This window comes from Ricinus communis, chromosome 6 (genome assembly GCF_019578655.1).
Source record: "Ricinus communis isolate WT05 ecotype wild-type chromosome 6, ASM1957865v1, whole genome shotgun sequence".
NCBI lineage: Eukaryota > Viridiplantae > Streptophyta > Magnoliopsida > Malpighiales > Euphorbiaceae > Ricinus > Ricinus communis.
This window is the reverse complement of record NC_063261.1, coordinates 8,476,458-8,493,764: the sequence shown is the minus strand read 5'-3', so window position 1 is coordinate 8,493,764 and position 17,307 is coordinate 8,476,458. Positions and strand designations below refer to the sequence as shown.

General features: G+C 37.2%; 1 protein-coding gene across 1 annotated transcript; it reads right to left on the bottom strand.

The window, feature by feature from the left end:
* Positions 1-3,393: 3,393 nt before the first annotated feature.
* Positions 3,394-16,352, bottom strand: LOC125370271. Its single transcript, XM_048375270.1, has 2 exons — positions 15,986-16,352; positions 3,394-3,563 (listed from the first exon to the last, which is right to left on the bottom strand). The coding sequence occupies exons 1-2, from the start codon at positions 16,350-16,352 to the stop codon at positions 3,394-3,396; spliced, it is 537 nt and encodes a 178-aa protein (XP_048231227.1).
* Positions 16,353-17,307: the final 955 nt, after the last annotated feature.

Here is a 17,307-nt window from a genome sequence, read left to right as displayed (position 1 = left end):
AACATTTTCTTAGTTTTAGTCTTCATTTTTATTTAACTTTTGAGTTTTATATGCCATTTGAGTGTTTTGAGGTATGTGGAAGGAAACTTGGATGTTTGATTGTTGAATATTGCAGGAAATTACGCGTGAAAAATTGCTAGAAATTAACTGTGGGCTTCAGCACGCCCCGTGAGCACACCCGTGCTTATCAACACAGGCATGTTGTGGGCAACCAAATCGTGATGAGTTGAAATTGGACTTCAGCATGTTTTTCGAGAGTGACACGGGCTGTGAACACATTCGTATCAAGTAACACGCCTGCGTTGAGGGCACCCAAACCATGTTGAGAGAAAAATTAGACTTTAACATGTTTTCCGCAACTAACATGTGTTGTAGGACTGGGCATGTTGGTCAGCATGACCTGGAACACGGGCGTGTTAACTCAGCGCCTATATAAGCTGCGTCATATCACAGGTAGTAAAATTTTTACTCTTTTCTCTCTTCGCACGTATAGGCCGATATCCTCTCCATCTTTTCCTTCAATTTTCAAGTATTTTTTTGAAAAATCAAGTAAGTTTCTTCCTTTAACTTTGTTTAATACTCCATTTTGGTATATGATTATACTCTTTTCTTTAATTTCTTTAATTATTTCTGTAATTTTTGGTATTGCTTCTTATTTTCATCAATCTCCTTGTTAATTTTCTTATTTCATTAAATTCATCATTTTTGTTGCATTTTTTATTGAATTTCTTGCTCTTCTTTTAATTTTGATTTGCTATTATTGATTTATTTTTCTTTATATGTTACTATTGTTTATATTTTTGATTTCTTCTTTCTACCTTTGAATTGCCTTATTGCCGCTGTTTAGTATGTTTGAACTTGTTGGATTGTGAGCTGGTTTTGTGAATTAGTCACTATGCTGCTGAATTGGAAATTGACTAATGCAGATGTCCTTATGATGTTAAATTACTATTATATTACTGTTAAACTACTGCTGTTATTATAATAATTGTCTGTTTGGTGCTAGAATTACTGTTTTGATAGGAGTTTTGATCAATTTTCATGCAAGTACTATGACTGATCAGCGTGAGAGACCTGGGAAGGTGGGTGTCTCCAAGAGAAGGCGTCCAGACCTGCTTGACCAGCCTGCATCACCTGCACCTGCACCACCTGTACCTCGAGCACCTGTCCCACCTGCCCCTAGAGCTCCAGCTCCACCTCCAGCTCCCGCACAAGATAGACTTTTACAGTTTCAAAGCCCCACTCACGAGGCTAGTTATCAGCAGCTGCGATACAGATAGTAGGCTGCGGGAGATGTATGGATTGGCAGGCATTGGAGACAGTTGGCCGAGTTGCTGAGGTTCGAGAGTTACTTCATACACCATCTTTTGAGGCCTTTTTCTGCATTGTGGAGCCCACTTATAGAGAGCTCACAATTGATTTCGCCTCCACTTTCTTTCTTCAAACGCAGATCAGAGACTGGTCTTAGCTAGAGGCCATTTCGTTTTAGTTAGGGGAACAGACTTACACGATGAGTATTCCCTAGTTTGGTGTTGCACTTGGCCTCTATGACTAGATGACCATAGATTCAGATGATTTTAGAGGTTCATTATACAACTCGATAGTTTCTTTTGACAAGGCCTGGGAGACCATCTCAAAGGAGGACGAGCCTTACTACCCGAGCAAGTGATCTGGTTCCGGATAATGACAAATTTAATAAGTGATAATAGCGACCACTTAGAGACTAGGGAAATTTCAGGATGGGTGACCTCTTGGGAAGTTCTCGAATCCGCCAAAGGGATAAAACTGTAAGGCTAGTAGGGGCTAAAGTAGACAATATCTCATGTGATAGGTTTCAGGTCATGACAAATTCAGTAAGTGGTAATAGCGAACACTTAGAGATCACAAAAGGTGGTCTCTAAACTGATGTTCTATTTGTAGTGATAATAACCAAAATAAATGAAAACACAAATAAATAACAAATCAAATTGAATTAAAAGGAACTAAAATTTATTGATAAATAGAAAAGAAACTAACAAAAATCTAAGGATTCAAATCAAACCCTAAACTAAAGAAGAAAATCACATAACTAAAAGAAAAACTAGTTTACTAAGATCACTAGTCTAAACATTATTCCAATTTTCATATCTAAAGACTTCACAATAACTTCCTTGGATGTCCTTTCCCTCTCTTGACTTTAGAAGATTGCTCAACCTTACTTGGACATCCTCGTCCCCTTTTTGTTGTTGAGATAACACGAGTATGCTTCTTGGAGCATCCTCGAGTTTTTGGAGTAAGAGGAGCAGCTTCACTCCCTTCCTAATCACTAGGTTCACTAAGATCACTCTATAAACTATTATTAGATTTGGGAGCCCCATTCGAAGTATTGTCTTCATAAAGATATTTCTTTGGATAAGCTCGTACAAGGCGCTCATTCTCTATTATTTCATCCAATGAGAAGACATGCTCAATGGGCTTAAAGTATGCTATTTAATAACCTAATACAACAGTAAACTCTTCTAGCCTTAGATCCCATGGATTCCCCTTCCTATACTATAGAACCCACCTTCTAGAGGATGATGAATGAGTTCAGGAAAGTCACGCTTTCAAAACTTAGTTGGATGTGGTGTGGGTGATCTTTTGCTACATAGGGATGGTGATTTTGACCTATGTCTAGCTCTAGGTGGTGATGATAATGGGGAAGAAGGAACATCATACACATGAGTATCCCTAGAACTCATGGCTATGGCAAAAGTAGGAAGAATGTAAAATCTAAAAGGAATGGAGAAGGTTCCATTTATAGAGCAAATCTCAAGAGTTATAATGCTTATTGAAGTTCAAAAGTCTAAGGTAATAATATTAGGATTCTAGTCTTCTAAATAAAACTAAAATGCTAGTCCTTAAAGAAAAAGGAAAAAGAAAAGTACTTAAAAATTACAATTACTAGTTTATTTCTAACTAACTAAAACACCAATATCCTTATTGGATTCAATTAAAACTAGGATGGGCTCAAACCTATGAAAATTAGACTAAAGCAAATTGAATGGTGTATATTGAGCCTATTATTCCTTAAACACAAAAATTGCATAACAAAGGCATAAATAACTAATACTGAAAATGAGCATAGCATAAAACTAAAATAAAGAAACAAGAAAACAAAAAGTAGGTTGCTTCATACCAAACGCTTCTTTAATGTTATCTTAGCTAGACATCTAGGTGTTTTCTCATGTTGACTCACGAAATTATAAGACTTTTTTTCTGAATCAAACTCTCTTGCAAGATATAGTTTCAATCTATGGCCATTGACTTTAAATTCACCCTTTTTAGGATGTCTTAACTCACTACTCCATATAGAAAAGCTTGTTTAACCATAAATGGACTAGACCAACGTGATTTTAACTTAGCTGAAAATAACTAAAGCTGCAAATCAGATAGAAGTACCTTATCTCCAGCTTGAAACTCCCTTTTTGGCTTAATTCGAGAATCATGTCGTCTCTTTGTGCGTTTCTTGGTTGGAGGAACATTCTCATATGCATGTAGCCTCCATTCATCTAACTCATTAACCTGCAAATTTCTTTTCAAACCTGCACTAGTTAGATCAAGGTTAACTTGTTTAATAGCCTAAAAAGCTTTATGCTCAATCTCAACAGGTAGATGGCAAGATTTTCTATATACTAATCTATAAGAAGTAGTGCCTAAGGTTATTTCAAAAGAAATTCTATAAGCCCACATGGTATCATCAAGTTTCATAGACCAATCCTTCCTATACAGTCTTCTCAGAATTCTCTTGAGCTCTCTATTTGTGTTTTTGATGGTTCCTAATTGTGTTAGCTACAATCTAAGGCAGTGTACCTATCGATGCAGTCTAGCACTAATGGCGAGTATCAAGGTCGTATTCCTCGGGAAAGTGAAAGCCCAGAGTTACTCCTTCGTTCTTTGTTATATTAACTTAAAATGAGTGATGAATAATTTCTAAACTAACTAATAGCTACAAGATAAGTTCTAAGGGAGATGCAGGAGTAATTGATAAATAAAATAACCAAGACAGGAAAGCAAACCCAAAGGGAACCTAAACTAGTTGGCAATCAAACAAAAGATAAAGGATTGGTGAGTCTAATTATGCTACCCATGGACGAATTCTTAACCGAATTTGGTTTCTCTCTCGAGATAATCGAATTTCTAAACCTAATAACCTAAAGTTGGAATCTCTTCCTAACGATTGATTCTTAAATTAGCATTAAGCTTTAATCTGCCTCTATTAAGCTTTGTTAATTCTTAATCCGGCTAGTTAATTATCCTTATCTCTAAGCGATTATTAACCAGTTCTTACTATTCAAAATTCCAATTGCCAAATGGACTTCTCAATCACACAAAGCAATCTAAACACACAATTCACAACGTCTCATGAATAATGCATTATCTTATTAATACTGAAAGCAAGAAGAATACAAAACTAACCCAAACAATCTAACGATATAATACTAAGCTAACATAGTAAAGAAATCCCAATGAATTTAATCAATCTAGCTAATCATGTTCATTATCAAAATCCATAAGAATTCAATTACAACAATGAGTAAAGGTAGACAAACCCGATTACACCCTTGGATGAGAGTAAACAGCCCCAATTCCTCTTGCTCGAATTGAATCGATTCTTGTTTCTCTTGCTCGATTTGAAAACCAATCAACGAACCTCGCCCAATCTTCAATCTTTGAAGGGAATCCGATTAAAACCTTGATCCAAGTCTCCTTTTCCCTTAGTTCCAGCTAAGAAAACCCTTAGAGAGAGAAATATTAGGGTTTGGGACGTTCTCCCCTGCTCTCTTTTCTTTCTTTCCTCTTTTCTTTCTTTTAATTAATTCCCCCTGTCGCCGCCAACATGGCCGTGTTGATGCCCGTGTTCCCAACACAGGCTAGTGTTTATGCTCGTGTTACTCTCTGTGGCCGTGCTCCCTAAAAACTTCTTTTTCTTTGATGTTTGATGCAACCAACACGGCCATGTTCAGCTTCCTCGTGCGCATACTTAGCTTGTTTCAGCAGCTTCGGCATCCAATTATGCTCCAATTCTTCCCTTTATCATTCTTTGACTTCTTTTGGACCTAATGCACATAAATAGACGCAAAGGGTGAGTGTTGGGACCAATTCACATCCAAATGTCCATAAAATCATTCTTAAAATCCTCATTTAGATGTGTGTATTTTACGAACATCAAATAACCCCACACTTAGCTCATTGCTTGTCCTTAAGCAATCAAAAGTAAAATAAGGAAAATAAACAACTAAGGAACAACACTTAAACTGATAGACAAGCTAGAGAGCTATTGCACATATCCTTAACAAGCGTAAGTCAAACAAAAAGAAACGAAGCAATCAATTCAAGTATCACAACCAAGATGCCAATAATTCATAAAATACTGTCTCAACAAAATTATTCAGAATCAACTCCTCACCAGATTCACTCTAAATCACTCAAAGTGTTTAAAGGGTAGTGTTTAATCGCTCAATGCATCAACTACTGCCTTACTTACTATATGCTTGCTCTTAAATCCTACTCCTACCACTTATGGAGAGTCAACGACCATGTCAAGAGGTCTTTATAAGGGTTGTAATGGGGATTAGGTAAGGGTAGGTAAATTTGGTCAGAGTTGAACCTATGGTGTTCTGCAATGAAATACATGACCTACACACAAGTCACAATAATCACAAGGGGTAAACAATGGATAGTAGTCCAAGGTGGGAAATAGGAATTAAGTCAAAATGTTTAGCTCACTTACTTTCTTTCTTTTCATCACCCTTCCCTTTTATTCTTCTTCTTCTTATTATTTTTTTTCTTTTTTTTTCTTTTTTTTTCATAAAGGAAGAACATTCACATAATAGAGTGAATTTCTTTTGGATTGAAGAAAGTTGCTATAAGATTCCACACTATTCCCAAGACAAAAATTCCCAATAAAAATAACTCATATGCAAAATCATAACCCAAAGCAGAATAAAACTAAGTGGTAATGGAATATGATAAAAAAAATGGTGAAAGAAGGGGTTATCTACAGAATCAATAAACGAATGAAGGCTATTTGGCTAGAATGAAAAACTGATGAGCATAGTTTTACACATATTTGCTTGCATATTATTGCGTATGTTCTTAGCAATTATTGTGCTTTTATTCCCAGATCACCCGTGTTTTATGTTCTTTTGCATTTCAGGAACATTTATAGGACCATCATCGGTGTTTAAGCAATTATAGATCAATACGTGCGGAAACGGATGAGAATTCATCAAGATCGGACAAGAGCCCGCGTTGCACACATTGATCACGGCCTGAGTCAAGGCCGTGCTGACCATCACGGCCTAGACTCTGGCCGTGACCAACCATCAAAACTTGGTCTTCAAAACAATAGTTTGGGCACGGTTTCCGTAGCCACCACGGCCTTCAGCACGGCCCGTGGTGGATAACACGGGGAGCAACACGGCCCGTGGTAGCCAACACGGGGAGAAACACTACCGTGGTGAAACCCTACTGGTGAGATCCACAAGATGAGAGCTTGACCACTAGCCGTGCTTGAAGTTAAATATATAAGAAAAATTCATTTTTCTTAGAGAAGAAGAGAGGGGAAGAAGTGACATTGAGCCCTAGTGGTTGGTTCGGTTTCGCATAGTATTGAGTGCGAGAAAGAGTTATGGGAGTAAGAATCCCGGGAATCGCAAGGTTCCGAGTACAAAACCGTAGTGGAAGCAATTCAAGAGGCAGTTTGGGAGATTAATTAAAGTGTAGATCCAGATTAATTATTGTGCTTTTATTCCCAGATCACCCGTGTTTTATGTTCTTTTGCATTTCAGGAACATTTATAGGACCATCATCGGTGTTTAAGCAATTATAGATCAATACGTGCGGAAACGGATGAGAATTCATCAAGATCGGACAAGAGCCCGCGTTGCACACATTGATCACGGCCTGAGTCAAGGCCGTGCTGACCATCACGGCCTAGACTCTGGCCGTGACCAACCATCAAAACTTGGTCTTCAAAACAATAGTTTGGGCACGGTTTCCATAGCCACCACGGCCTTCAGCACGGCCCGTGGTGGATAACACGGGGAGCAACACGGCCCGTGGTAGCCAACACGGGGAGAAACACGGCCGTGGTGAAACCCTACTTGGTGAGATCCACAGTTTCAGCATGGCATGGACAGCACGGCCTTGACCACGGCCGTGCTGAGTTAAATATATAAGAAAAATTCATTTTTCTTAGAGAAGAAGAGAGGGGAAGAAGTGACATTGAGCCCTAGTGGTTGGTTCGGTTTCTGCATAGTATTGAGTGCGAGAAAGAGTTGCGGGGAGTAAGAATCCCGGAATCGCAAGGTTCCGAGTACAAAACCGTAGTGGAAGCAATTCAAGAGGCAGTTTGGGAGATTAATTAAAGTGTAGATCCAGATTTGAAGCTGTTCATCCAATTCGAGAGAAAAGGGTGTACATGTTTTATTTTCATTATTCTTTCATTGTAATTGATTTCCTAGATTGTTTTAAACATGAACATGTTTAGCTAGACTGATTTAATCCATTGGGATTTCTTTAATATGTTGGCTTGATATTATATTGTTGGATTGTTTGAGTTGGTTTTGTATTCTTCTTGTTTTCAGTATTAATAAGATTATGCATTATTCATGAGATGTTATGAATTGTGATGTTTAGATTGCTTTATGAGATTGAGAAATCCGTTTGGCAATTGGAATTTTGAATAACAAGAACTGGTTAATAATCGCTTAGAGATAAGGATAATTAACTAGCCGGATTAAGAATTAACAAAGCTTAATAGAGGCGGATTAAAGCTTAATGCTAATTTAAGAATCAATCGTTAGGAAGAGATTCCAACTTTAGGTTATTAGGTTTAGGAATTCGGTTATCTCGAGAGAGAAACCGAATTCGGTTAAGAATTCGTCCACGGGTAGCATAATTAGACTCACCGATCCTTTATCTTTTGTTTGATTGCCAACTAGTTTAGATTCCCTTTGGGTTTGTCTTCTTGTCTTGATTATTTCACTTATCAATTACTCCTGCATCTCCCTTAGGACTTAGCTCGTAGTTAATAGTTAGTTTAGAATTTATTCATCATCCATTTTAGGTTAATATAACAAAGAACAAAGGAGTAACTCTGGGCTTTCGCTTTCTCGAGGAATACGACCTTGATACTCGCCATTAGTGCTAGACTGCATCGATAGGTACACTGCCTTAGATTGTAGCTAACACGAGTAGCAACCATCAAAAACCTAAGTGCCTCTATCATACCAAAGTGTTAACTCTCCTTGTGGCCCTCATAAGCATTACCGAGCAAGTTCTAAAAGCAAAGACAGTAATTGGCACTCTCAACAAGAAATAAATACAAGCATATAAAGTGTATCCTTACAATTTAGGCTCAATTTCTCACACGTGTGCTTTTGAGTAGGTTCCAAACAAAAATCATCAAAACAAAATTAAATAAACCAAAGCAACTTAGTGCAAAATCAAACTAATTATCTTACATTCTTTCGCAAGACTCAACACTATCGGTTTTACCCGATCACATGGACATAAACAGTATTTCAAAATCAAGTCAACAGTAAGAGCATCGAAATAAAGTAAAAAATTTTCAAGATCTTACAAAAAATTGCACAAAGAATAAACAAACAACTGAGATGGGATAAATATCACCCACCCCACACTTAAAGGACACACTGTCCCTAGTGTACAAAATATAAGAAATGAAAAAGGAAAAAAGAGCTAATACTGCCCTAACTATGGCTCCGGAGTGAAAAGAGGTGCATCATCAGGGATATCAGGGCGTTGGCTAGTCTGTGGTAGCGGAGTGGCTGCAAATAATAAAATAAAGAATTAAAATCAAAACTGAAACAAAAATTAAAAAAAATTTGAAAACTAAAACTAATAAAATGTTTCAAAACAAAAGGTTAAAATATTAGAGATTAAAGATAAAAATTGGGGTGCCTCCCAAAAGCGCTTCTTTTTGATGTGATGAGTCTTCTTAGCTGGACTCATGGTGAAAAGCAAACGGGCGTGATCGACGACCATCCATCCTTCTTACAAGCAAATGTCTTCAAGTATCCGCTTGGAGGGATAATTGTCAATTTCCTCTTCCCGACTATCAAGAAAGCTGCCAGTATAATGGGAAAAACTCGCTCCTCGTATAATTGCACGTAGTCATGATGCTCTAGGGGCTCTTCCAATTTGAAAGCTGGAGTTTCACCAATTGGAAGGATTGACGGTTGGGCAATTTCTTCAGGAACATCGATGGTTTTCTCTAGTCCTTGGCTTGGTTCACTTGCTAGAAGAAACTCGAGCTCCTCCAAGACTTCTTCATTGGATAACTCATGCTCATCTTCCATCATCGAAGGGACTTGTGGAAAATCCACCAAAAATTCCTCTAACTACAACTCAACATCATCAACTGTACGTTCCTGTTGGTAGTCTTTTAGAGGGATCATGTTTCCCTCTTCCTTTTCTAGTTCTATCTCCATGTTCAAAGAGTCGTCCTGCACAGAAGCATCATCGTCAAACATAATAGATAACCCAAAAAAATTCTCACCTGAATGCAAAGTGACTACCAAGTGTTCCTCGGATTCAGAGTGCTTTGATGGAGTTCCCAATTGCTCTTCAGCTAGTAACTTGAAGATTAAGCCTACTTGATGCTCTATGTTCTTAATCGAGGCTTGTTGATCTTCAAGTATCCTCTCTGTTTGTTGGAATCTATCCTTAAGACTTGCAATAAACCTCATCATCAGCTCCTCTGACACTAACTCTTCACCTTCAGTTGATGGTGCAAGATTAGGCTGCTGAAATTCTAGTGGTTCTTGGCCATCTAAGCTCCATCCAAAGGGTGAATGAGTGCTCCATTCTTGATTGTAGGTGCTTCCATACGATTCATTTGGCCAACTTCTCGTATAATTCACTTGTTCATAGTTATAAGAACAATGAGCAACATCACTATACAATGGACAATCTTTACTCAAATGTAAACCACAACAAAATTCACAAAAAACTTGAGATGAAAGGATAGGAGTGGAGAGTTGATCGGTAGCCCTGCAAAACGATTCCACTCGAGCTTCTAAAGATGCACGGGTATCCCAATTTTTAGCACTCTCTTGGTTCCTGATCCCATTTTCCAACGTATCATACAAAGAGTTTAGCATTGAACCTCCTTATCATCCACTATATGAATCATAAACTTAACTAAATAAATATGTACAAATAAAACAGAAATAAATATAAATAAAAGAAAATGGCTAAATTAACAAATAGCAAATTTCACTCTAGTTTTCAAACATTCCCCGACAACAGCGCTAAAAACTTGATGTGTGCTACTTGTGTTAGCTACAATCTAAGGCAGTGTACCTATCGATGCAGTCTAGCACTAACGGCGAGTATCAAGGTCGTATTCCTCGGGAAAGTGAAAGCCCAAAGTTACTCCTTTGTTCTTTGTTATATTAACCTAAAATGAGTGATGAATAATTTCTAAACTAACTAATAGCTACAAGCTAAATTCTAAGGGAGATGCAGGAGTAATTGATAAATAAAATAACCAAGACAAGAAAGCAAACCCAAAGGGAACCTAAACTAGTTAGCAATCAAACAAAAGATAAAGGATTGGTGAGTCTAATTATGCTACCCCTGGACGAATTCTTAACCGAATTCGGTTTCTCTCTCGAGATAATCGAATTCCTAAACCTAATAACCTAAAGTGGAATCTCTTCCTAACGATTGATTCTTAAATTAGCATTAAGGTTTAATCCGCCTCTATTAAGCTTTGTTAATTCTTAATCCGGCTAGTTAATTATCCTTATCACTAAGCGATTATTAACCAGTTCTTGCTATTCAAAATTCCAATTGCTAAATGGACTTCTCAATCACACAAAGCAATCTAAACACACAATTCACAACGTCTCATGAATAATGCATTATCTTATTAATATTGAAAGCAAGAAGAATATAAAACTAACCCAAACAATCCAATAATATAATACTAAGCCAACATAGTGAAGAAATCCCAATGGATTTAATCAATCTAGCTAATCATGTTCATTATCAAAATCCACAAGAATACAATTACAACAAAGAGTAAAGGTAAAGAAACCCGATTACACCCTTGGATGAGAGTAAACAGCCCCGATTCCTCTTGCTCGAATTGAATCGATTCTTGTTCCTCTTGCTCGATTTGAAAACCAATCAACGAACCTCGCCCAATCTTCAATCTTTGAAGGGAATCCGATTGAAACCTTGATCCAAGTCTCCTTTTCCCTTAGTTCCAGCTCAGAAAACCCTTAGAGAGAGAAATATTAGGGTTTTGGGACGTTCTCCCCCCACTCCTTTCTCTTTCCTCTCTTCTTTCTTTTAATTAATTCCCCCTGTCGCCGCCAACATGACCGTGTTGATGCCCGTGTTCCCAACACGGGCTGGTGTTTATGCCCGTGTTACTCTCTGTGGTCGTGCTCCCTAAAAACTTCTTTTTCTTTGATGTTTAATGCAACCAACACGGCCGTGTTGGTGCCCGTGTTGGGAACACCGCCAGTGTTGAAACCAACACGGCCCTGTTCAGCTTCCTCATGCGCATATTTAGCTTGTTTCGGCAGCTTCGGTGTCCAATTATGCTCCAATTCTTCCCTTTATCATTCTTTGACTTCTTTTGGACCTAATGCACACAAACAGACGCATAGGGTGAATGTTGGGACCAATTCACATCCAAATGTCCATAAAATCATTCTTAAAAACCTCATTTAGATGTGTGTGTTTTACGCACATGTTCCACTATCTGAATCATAAGATTAACTAAATAAATATGTATAAATAAAAGAAATAAATATAAAAAAAATAAAAAAATGGCTAAATTAACAAATAGTAAATTTCACTCTAGTTTTCAAACATTCCCCGGCAATGACGCCAAAAACTTGATGTGTGCTAATTGTGTTAGCTACAATCTAAGGCAGTGTACTTATCGATGCACTCTAGCACTAATGGCGAGTATCAAGGTCGTATTCCTCGGGAAAGTGAAAGCCTAGAGTTACTCATTTATTCTTTGTTATATTAACCTAAAATGAGTGATGAATAATTTCTAAACTAACTAATAGCTACAAGCTAAGTTCTAAGGGAGATGCAGGAGTAATTGATAAATAAAATAACCAAGACAGGAAAGCAAACCCAAAGGGAACCTAAACTAGTTGGCAATCAAACAAAAGATAAAGGATTGGTGAGTCTAATTATGCTACCCATGGATGAATTCTTAACCGAATTCGGTTTCTCTCTCGAGATAACTGAATTCCTAAACCTAATAAACTAAAGTTGGAATCTCTTCCTCACCATTGATTCTTAAATTAGCATTAAGCTTTAATCCGCCTCTTATTTAGCTTTGTTAATTCTTAATTCGGCTGGTTAATTATCCTTATCTCTAAGCGATTATTAACCAGTTCTTGCTATTCAAAATTCCAATTGCCAAATGGACTTCTCAATCACACAAAGCAATCTAAACACACAATTCACAACGTCTCATGAATAATGCATTGAAAGCAAGAAGAATACAAAACTAACCCAAATAATCCAACAATATAATACTAAGCCAACATAGTAAAGAAATCCCAATGGATTTAATCAATCTAGCTAATCATGTTCATTATCAAAATCCACAAGAATTCAATTACAACAATGAGTAAAGGTAGAGAAACCCGATTACACCCTTGGATGAGAGTAAATAGCCCCAATTCCTCTTACTCAAATTGAATCGATTCTTGTTCCTCTTGCTCGATTTGAAACCAATCAGCAAACCTCTACCAATCTTCAATCTTTGAAGGGAATCCGATTGAAACCTTGATCCAATTCTCCTTTTCCCTTGGTTCCAGCTAAGAAAACCCTTAGAGAGAAAAATATTAGGGTTTGGGACGTTCTCCCCCGCTCTTTTTTCTTTCTTTCCTCTCTTCTTTCTTTTAATTAATTTCCCCTGTCGCCGCCAACACGGCCGTGTTGATGCCCATGTTCCCAACACTGGCTGGTGTTTATGCCCGTGTTACTCTCTGTGGTCGTGCTCCCTAAAAACTTCTTTTTCTTTGATGTTTGATGCACCCAACACGGCCGTGTTGGTGCCCGTGTTGGGAACACGACCAGTGTTGAAACTAACATGGCCATGTTCAGCTTCCTTATGCGCATACTTAGCTTGTTTCGGTAGCTTTGACGTCCAATTATGCTCCAATTCTTCCCTTTATCATTCTTTGACTTCTTTTGGACCTAATGCACACAAACAGACGCATAGGGTGAGTGTTGGGACCAATTCACATCCAAATGTCCATAAAATCAATCTTAAAAACCCCATTTAGATGTGTGTATTTTACGCACATCAGTTTTCTACTTGGCCATTATTTTGAAGGTGATAGGGAGTGGCAAATTTATGCATGATGCCAACCCTTCTCAACACTTTCTCTAGTTGAGCATTGTGAAAGTGTGTACCCCTATCACTAATAATGGCCTTAGGGATGCCAAACTTGCAGAAATGTTTTTCAAGAATTTTACCAAACTAGCATCATTTCCAAGAAAAGCCTGTGCCTCAACCCATATTGAAACATAATCAATAGCCACCAAGATATATTTATTACCAAATGAATTAGGAGACGGTCTTATAAAGTCGATGCCCATACATCAAAAATTTCATGTTAAAGTATATCTTGGGGCATCTCATCATGAGACAAAATGTTACGTGTATGTTGGCAATGATCACATTCTTGCACAAATAATTGGCTATCCTTGAATAGAGTTAGCTAATAGAATCCTGATTATAGTACTATTTGAGCTGTTCTACTTGCTCCATAATGTCCTCTAGCTGGTCCATTATGGCAATGACCAAGAATGCTCATAGATTCCGGCAAGGCCACACACCTCCTTATTATCTTGTCAGCATATATTTTAAATAAAAAGTGATCTTCCCAAAAGTAATATTTCAAATCAATAAAGAGTATTCTTTTGTTGACAAGAATAATCTTTCAGAAGTTCTATGACAACAACATAATTTGTAAAGTCAGCATACCATGGAATAGAAAAATTTGAATAACTTACCAAACTTACCATAGCATACAATTGCTCATCCGAAAAATGATTAGTGACATCCTTTTCATGTAGCTTTTCTAAATGAGGGTTCTCAAGGCGCGATAAATGGTCAGTTGCCAAGTTTTCTGCTCCTCTCTTGTCTTATCTCTAAGTCAAATTCCTATAAAAGTAAAACCCATTTTATTAATCTTGGTTGTGCATCAGTTTTAGAGAATAAATACCTCAATCTCGAATGGTTAGTATACACAATCACTTTTGACAAGATCAAGTGTGATTGAAACTTGTTAAAAGTAAAAATAACTGCAAGCAATTCCTTTTCAGTAGTAGTGTAGTTTGCTTGCATTTCAATCATCGTCTTACTTGCATAATAGATGAGTTGAAAGTGCTTTTCCTTCCTTTAACCAAGAACAGCTCCAATGTTGAAATCACTCGCATTGCATATTAGCTCAAATGGTACACTCCAATCTAGTGCTACCATAATTGGGGCATTAATAAGCTTGGCTTTTAGAGAGGAGAAGGTTGCCATACACTCTTCATCAAACACAAAGTCAAAATCCTTCCCCGAAAGCCTAGTAAGAGGTCTAGCTATTTTAGAGAAGTCTTTCATGAATCTATGGTAAAATTATGCATGTCCAAGAAAAGTCCTAATAGCTTTAACAGATGACGAAGGTGGAAATTTCTTAATAGTCTCAACCTTTATTGTATCAACCTCAATTCTCTTACTTGAGATCTTATGGCCTAAAATAATGCCTTTTGTACTATAAAATGGCACTTTTCCTAATTTAAAACCAAATTGGTCTCCTCTTATCTAATTAGTACTCTCTCTAAATGCTCCAAATATTGTTCAAATTAGTCCCTCTGAATAGAAAAATCATCCATGAAGTTTTCTATAATATTCTTACCAAATCATAAAAGATAGCCATCATGCACCTTTGAAAAGTGGCTGGTGTATTACAAAAATCAAATGGCATTCTTCTATAAGCAAAGGTCCCGTAGGGTCATGTGAAGGTGGTCTTCTCCTGATCTTTAGGAGCTCTTGAAATGTGAAAGTACCCTGACATACCATACCATCTAAGAAGCATTAATATTTATGCCCTAACAATCTTTATAACATCTGATCAATGAAGGGCAATGGGAAATTATCTTTTCTAGTGACATCATTTAATTTCCTATAGTCGATGAACACTCTTCAACCTATTACTGTCCTTGCTAGGATAAGCTCATTATTTTCATATATTACGACTGTCATGCCTTCTTTCTTAGGCACCACTTGTATTGGGCTTACCCAAGAACTGTCTGAAATGGGATAAATTATCCCTACATCAAGAAGCTTGATCACCTCCTTCTTCACTACCTCTTTCATGTTGGGGTTTAGACGCCTTTGGGGCTGCAACATAGTCTTGAATTCTTCTTCTATAAGCATATTGTGTGTGCAAAAAGAAGGGCTTATCCCTTTAATATGTGCAATTTTCCATGCTATTTCCTTCTATCGCCTCCTTAACACTTCCAATAGCTGAGATTTTTTATCCTCTAATAATTCAAAACTAATTATTATTGGGAGCTCCGATCCCTCCATTAAGAACACATATTCCAAATGAGCCGGGAGTTGCTTAAGCTCCAAAGTAGGTGGGTCTTCAATGGATGGTCTTATCCTATTTTCTTGTGGCATCTTAATAGACTCGAATGCCCTCTTTCTCATCGGCTTTTCTCCCTCAAGATAGATTAGCTACTTTAAAGCTTCTTCCATCTTACATTTTCCTACTCATGTACTATACATAACTTAAGAGAATTTTTTTAGCAACAATAGATGAAATAAAATTAATAGTTCAATGCTCAATCTTATCATCACTAAAGTCCATGTCATCAAGTATGAGTGGGTGTTTCATAGCATTAGGAATCTAAAAGGTCACTTGTTCTTCCCCAACCATAAGAATAAGCTTACCATCATGAAAATCAATACCAGCTCTGGCTGTAGCAAGAAAGAGTTTTCCTAAAATAAGGTAAACATCAACACTTTCATCCATATCCATAATCACAAAATCCATAAGAAAAATAAACTCTTGAACATTAACTAACACATCCTCAATGATACGCTTAGAGTATACAGCTAATTGAATGCTCATGATTGTAGGCTTAGGTTCTTCAAGTTCTAGTTTCTTAAATAAATTGTAGGGTATAACACTAATGCTAGCCCCCAAATCAGGCACATTACCAATAAAATAAGGAATAGTAAAACCCCTAGGGTCTTTTAGCTTCTTTAGTAATCTTCTTTCAATAATTGCCGAGCTCTTCTCTGAGAGTTGCACCATTGACACTTCCTTAAGTTTCCTCTTATTAGAGAAGAATTCCTTTGTGAACTTACTTCCTCAAGTTTCCTCTTATTAGAGAGGAGTTCCTTCAAGAACTTAGTATACTTGGACATTTATGATAAAGCTTCCATAAAAGACATATTACCATGCAATTGTTTAAAAAGTTCAAGAAACTTACAAATTGTGTATCCATTTTGTCTTTCTAAAGATGGGCTAGAAAAGGCATCCTTGGTTGATACTCCTTCACAATAGGGGTAGGCTTTGCTATTGCTTCATCTTTCTCTTCCACTTTAGCCTCTTCACCCTTTATTCATTAACTACATTCTCAACTGTAGTCGAACTCTCATTTGCTTCATTCATTTTAGTTCTTAATTCCTTACCACTCCTCAATGTGATAACCTTAAACTGCTCTTTAGGATTAGCTTCTATGTTACTTGGCAAGCTTCCTTGTGGCCTTTCACTTAAGATTTTTGTAATCAGCCCCACTTCAATCTCTAAGTTGTGAATCGAAGCTTGCTGATTCATAAGAGTGGTTTCTATAGATTGAAATCGAGTTTTAGAAGTTGAGAATGAACTTCTCCATCATCTCCTCTAAGTCACCCCTTCTAGGAAGAGCTTGATGTTGGTTTTGCTGCTGAAATCTTGGTGGTGGAAGTCTTTGCTGATTCTAATTTCCCCAAGAAAAATTGAATTATTTGTCCACCCCAAATTATAAGTGTTGCTACAATGGTTATTCTACCGCCTTTGAGCATTTTCCACATAATCAATCGGCTCTGGCTTAGCAAAAGTATTACCATTTTGGCAATCTTGACTTTGATGGCCACCCCCACACCAATCATAAGTCATACCTTGTGCCTATCTTCGAAATGAAGATATAGTTAAAGCATCCATCTTCTTGCTCATGGCCTATAATTGTGCATTTATAGTTACCATAGTGTCGACTACATGGATCCCA